Raw genomic sequence first — 5,783 nt, 5'->3', positions numbered from 1 at the left:
TTGGAATCTAATTGTGACATATCAGGCCTCTGCAAAATTGCGATATACGATCGTTTCGTTCGTGCGTCGCTCACGCAAATCTAATTTTGTGTAACCTACGTTTGGTTCGCGAATTACATTTAGCACATCATTTACATGGATATAACAGGTCAGGCAACAATCAAATGGGTTAATTGAATTTATTTTTGCGTAAGCCATAAATGGTTAACGTAAAATGTCATTTCTCAGAGGCTCGTGACTACTAGAGATACATTATAACGTCCTTCTCATGCTGGTCTGGTAAAGGAACTACAACCAACGGATTTCATATGCTAATGTTTATTGACATGATAGTCCATATATGTAAATTGAATGACAAGATAGTCCATACATGTAAATTGATTGACATGACAGTCCATACATGTAAGTGTGGCTCGCGGCGTTCTCAGATGATCACATTCAAGATGGCTCACTTCAACTATGGGTTTTATTTAGTCGACGATTAAACTGCGGCTGAAAAAAACAAAAATAATAGTCATGGACAACAAAAATACAGCAGCAATGGATGTCGACATATTTGTCACGTAACAGAAGTGGCCAAATGCATGGTTGCTATGGACTTCAGGACTGAACAGAAGGGCAGCCTTTAGGGTAATTTTTCTCAATTAATACTTGAGAGAAATTCCGCTTTTTGTCAACACCAAAAAGGTCATACCTCAGTCAATGTTCAAGGTATCAACAAACATTTAGTAGTTTTTTTTAAGCTTTTAATATACTCTATCTGATTACGCAAATATCTCATTTTAATTCAACAGCCTACTTTCGGTGGAGTGGCTCAAATATCCTCCGCCAATGACGGCTGTCTATTTACACGGCGGTCGTATTTTTGGGGAAAGGCCCAGTGTTAGACCAGCACACCCATCTAAAGTTCCCCTTGTTTATTGCAAGGTAGAGTCGTATATGAAATGACCCAGAACATGTTATGATTTGAGTTGAAAGAGTACATTTTCTAGGTCCAACTTTCTGTTTTCAGATCAGTGGCCATTACATTAGGAGTAGTGGGCTGCCAATCAACACGGCGACTGTATGTTTGGGCCAAAACCCAGTTCAAGGCCATCGCAGTTCATATAAACTTTGCCTTGCGTAGCATGGATTACATCTATTACTTATATATTATTGTTGGATATTATTGTTGTGTTCTCGAGAGAGGTCTATAAAAGGTCGTTTCGTGTCCTATTCGACTTGTTCTGCAGTGATCTCTGCTGAAACTAATATTCTAGTAATCAATAATAACAACAAGGGATCTTTTATGTGCACTTTCCCACAGACAGGGTAGTACATACCACTAGTGGGGCATTGCTTGGAACTAGAAAAAAATAATCGTAGAATGAGTCCATTGAGGTGGTTCGATCCTACGATGCAAGCACCTCAGGCGAGCACTCTACCGACTAACCTGGAGCCCCGCTCCTCTCCCCCCCCCCCCCCTCCCAGTTCCTCTCTATGATAAATACCTCTTTTTGGGTTGACTTAATTGTCCGCCTTTTGCATTTCAGCCTTTGCCTTATTTAGCTCCTCGTCCAAGGCCTTGCTTTCGCTATCCAGTTCTGTCTTACTTTCTTCCTCTGCTGCTTTTAGTTCTTTGTTCAATTTGTCTTCAAGTTCTTTGTCACCTTCTTTAACAACAGCATCAATGGTATCTGCAGCCTGTGTTATTACTTTCGCTTCTTCAGTTTTCTTCAATTCAGTAAAGATATCGGCTAGTATACGCAGGGAATCTGTTACGTCTGCTACGGTAGTATCTGAATCATCATCAAAACCTCCACCGTCATCCATGTCATCGAATCCCCCATCGTCACCCATTTCGGTGCCTTCATCACAAAGTTCGCCTGAAACATGAAACAAAACTTTATTATTGTTCTCACAAGTCATCCAATCAAGTTACATTGCAATACTGGCTAAAATATTACATGTCATTTTATTTTATAACCATCAGTGGTACCTGCTTTGAACCGGCCTCGGTGGTCGTGGTTACGCCATTGGTCATAATGCTGGTAGGAACTGGGTTCGCAGCTCGATAGTGGCTTCCACCCACAGCGAGTTTTAACGACTCAATGGGTAGGTGTAAGACCTCTACACCCTCTTCTCTCTCACTAACAGCTAACCCACTGTCTTGGATAAACAGCCCAGATAGCTGAGGTGTGTGCTCAGGACAGCGTGCTTGAACCTTAATTGGATATAAGCACGAAAGAAAACCCAATACTGAAACAATACTGACCAACTACAGGGGTACCTTTCCACGCTGCCATGTGGCTTAGGATATAGAATCGTACCAGTGACCAAAATAAAACAATACAATGTTCATGCGTCGTTAATTTGCAGCCACTAAACTATACTTGCTAAGACTGTTGTATATGAATATTGAGAATTTGGGGATAATATAAGTTTATTTCTTCTTGGTAATTAAACAAATTCATCAGCATGTATATATATAAATTTCAAAATTTTCGTTAATGTTTAACATATTAGTGTAGGTTAGTTTGATGAGAAAACAATTTCTGGTACAGAATTATATACCTCTGTACACAATTTGATTCAAATTGATATTTGTATTTTGATTCCACTCCTTTCCTCAAACCAAAAAATAAAAAAAATAAAAAATCCCTTTCTCCAACCTCCTCTCCCCGAAACCCAGACACAAAAATGTTGACATATCCTTAATTTTAGCTGAAATTGAAGAATACAATGTTTATAATGATAAAAGTTAATTATGAAGTGTTTGAATATACATATACTAATATTTAGTAAGTGGAAAATAAAGTTCAAAGAATGTAACTTGGATGAATGATTGGTCATAGTGTAAAAAATAATAATGACTGAAATAGTCATTTGTAAACATGATTAAATATTATTTATTTATTTAAAATTAAAACAAATGTTCAGGAGAGAGAATGCTACCTGTATGTTAGTGATTAGGAGAAAACCCATTTTGAACCGTTCTACAAAATTTTACGTAACGCCCAATCCTATTGTTTTTCTTTTAAAAATGAGCCACCTGCATAATAACGTTTTCTGTCATAGTGACGCATTTACCACTAACATCATTGTTTTTTGTGTTTGTATTTTATAGTGTTTTCGTTTTTAAAAAGTACTAGATAAAAACAAAATATTCTGTTAAAAAATAGCATTGACATTTACTGTATTAATGAAAATGGCATTGTTTTAATAGTTACGTAACTGTTGACAATCACACCCCTTATGTAACGTTTCGTAACATTTCATGACTCTGCTATAGCACAATCGCTGAAAGCCCCCGCATGTCACATGGGCTGTTTCTATTTAGCAGCATTAGACAGCGGTTTGTTTGTTTGTTTTGACGTTACAAACCAATTCCTGACGAACTGTATATCAAAGGCTGTAATATGTGCTTTTGTGTGTGTGTAAAACTCATATAAAAGATTTATGGCTGCTATTCGGTGAAGTGAAGCCTATATGTACTTTAGACCATGTGTCGAAATCATCATGGCTATGTGTATTTGTTTAACTGTCTGTCTGATTGTCTACTAGTTTGAGTTTAAGTGTCCTCTAAAGTCTAATCCTATTTTGTTATAGAACTGGAGCGCTCCTATTCATATTGTGTCAACTTTGAAAATTCAAAAAGTCATATCATTAAGAATCGTTAAGTACTTTGTCTAAAATATACATGTTTTTTAAAATCTGATGCTAAAGAAAGAAACCCGACATCCCTATTCTAAAAACAGAGTGAACCGGTTTCGGTCGAGTTTGTTATTATAGCGTTTACATTAGTCATTGACATGCTAGTTTATTGTTATAAGAAAACTCAAAAGGGATCAACTAAAGAACTGTAGCATCACATTTAGAAAATGTGTGTATTTAAAACACTTACTACATTTGGCGACCAATGGTTGTCGAATATTGACACTCGTTTACATAGAGTATTCTTCAGCCCTGATCTAATAAATGCTAGTAAACAGGATATAGCAAGAGGACACTCGGTATGTCCAACTACCAGCCTGATAGCATGGAAAATGGCTTCGGGCCCGTAATACATTATTTATTTATTTATTTATTTATTTACATATTTATTTATTTATTATTTAACGACACCATTAGAGAACATTGATTTATACATCATCCGGCTATTGGATGTCGAACATTTTGGTAATTCTGACATATAGTTTTGGAGGAAATCTGCTACAGTTTTCCATTAGCAGCAAGGGATCCTTTGCATGCACTTTCGCACAGACAAGACAGCATATACCACCGCCTTTGATATGCCAGTCGTGGTGCACTGGTTGGAACAGTGTAAAACAAAAATCAAAGAATTCATGCACTGAAGTGTTTTGATTCTACGATCCAAGCCCCTGAGCCGAGTGCTCTACCGACAGCATACTTACTTTCATCTTCCACTGTTATTCTGTAGGCGAACGTTGTCGCCAACAAACTGAACAAAAGAATCCAAACTTTCATCTACAAAAAAATATAAAAAATAAAAATTTACATATATATCTCCACGAGTTATGTAGATCATACGAAGAACGAGAATTCATCTGAATGATTTTTGTCTTTTGGTTGCGATAATTTGTATTAATATGACAGAAATGTTTAGAATTTTTGTAATCCAGTAAATATGTTTAGGAAAATGCACTTGACTATTAAATGAAGTTTAGTGCGCCATGAACACTTTACAAAATGGCATCATTGATTGGTTACACGGTTATTATTGAATGGCACCAACACAACATTGGTAGTTTTCTTATTAAGAATAAAAGTTTAGCGATGGACGTTATATAATTATATACATTTTCAATAACTTTTTTAATATATATATATATTATCAAATACGACAAATATATATTATTGTGAAGTCTGCAATTTAATATCACTTGTCACACAATTGTGACTTGTGCTATTGGACTGCAGACTTCATTCAGTGAAAAACAAGAAATGGCACAAATCATGAAATGTCTTATATATATTCTAATATTACCTTTTTTCTTGTGAATGCTTCTGTGTACTGGCTGGTCTAGAAATTGGTAGAATTGTGAAGCAACAAGGTTTCAGTTTTTCCTTTTATCATCATTACTATGCAAATGCGTTACCAGCTGTTCTTAAAGCGATTCCTGTAATGCGTACTTACTGTAAACTGAACGATTAAATTAAAACTTATTTGCATACATAATGTATATTTTATGTACAAACTAATGGCGATCACATAACTGGTGTTTGTCGTGGTATACATTAAAGGTTCAAACATGCCGTTCTGACTCGTAGTACTATTCAAAGACGACCCTTACACGTTCTGTCCTTTTTTGTAAATGAATTTTAATAACACCAAAAAGCGAGTTACGACGGAAAACAAATAAAAATCACAATATAGTAGCTAACCTAGCTACATATTTTGACTTCTCAAAATTATGAATACTGAATTATAAATATCAAAATGTAAAAAACACTATTAGAGTATGGCCCAAACAAATATACGCCGGGAACTCCTACAGGAAACAACTAGATCAATTCACATGGGGGTTGTCGTTTTTTTGTTTTAGTTTTGTGTTGTTTTTTTCTGACGGTTTTTGTTTGTTTGTTTTTGTTTTGCTAGAAAATATAGCATTCTGACTGCTCAACAGTCTGAGCTTCTATTTAACACTATGGCGAGGACGACTGGGCAAGATGTTACCATGTTATTTATTGTTTGTCGCGTGTGTGATATGACAGTTTGTAAAATCCGTTATAACAAATGTAGTGTGGTACATAGCTCTGTCCCTTCGTTTTAGATTAAATGC

The 5,783-nt window shown here is 35.8% G+C and overlaps 1 protein-coding gene across 1 annotated transcript; it reads right to left on the bottom strand.

Annotated features, from left to right (window-relative positions):
* Positions 1-302: 302 nt before the first annotated feature.
* LOC121381992 lies at positions 303-5,049 on the bottom strand. The gene is made up of 4 exons (XM_041511447.1): positions 4,988-5,049; positions 4,395-4,467; positions 1,491-1,865; positions 303-492 (listed from the first exon to the last, which is right to left on the bottom strand). Exons 2-3 carry the CDS (start codon positions 4,465-4,467, stop codon positions 1,507-1,509), a joined length of 432 nt encoding a protein of 143 aa, XP_041367381.1. The 5' UTR covers positions 4,988-5,049; the 3' UTR covers positions 303-492; positions 1,491-1,506.
* Between the last annotated feature and the right edge of the window lie 734 nt (positions 5,050-5,783).

The sequence above is a fragment of the Gigantopelta aegis genome, chromosome 9 (assembly GCF_016097555.1).
Source record: "Gigantopelta aegis isolate Gae_Host chromosome 9, Gae_host_genome, whole genome shotgun sequence".
Lineage (NCBI taxonomy): Eukaryota > Metazoa > Mollusca > Gastropoda > Neomphalida > Peltospiridae > Gigantopelta > Gigantopelta aegis.
The sequence above is the reverse complement of the archived record's forward strand: the minus strand, read 5'-3'. Positions and strand labels throughout refer to the sequence as shown.

Coding starts and splice junctions, on each gene's coding strand:
- LOC121381992 (XM_041511447.1), bottom strand. CDS start 4,467: ATGAAAGTTTGGATTCTTTTGTTCAGTTTGTTGGCGACAACGTTCGCC. Junction 1,866..4,394: donor AATAACAGTGGAAGATGAAA/GTAAGTATGCTG, acceptor TTCATGTTTCAG/GCGAACTTTGTGATGAAGGC.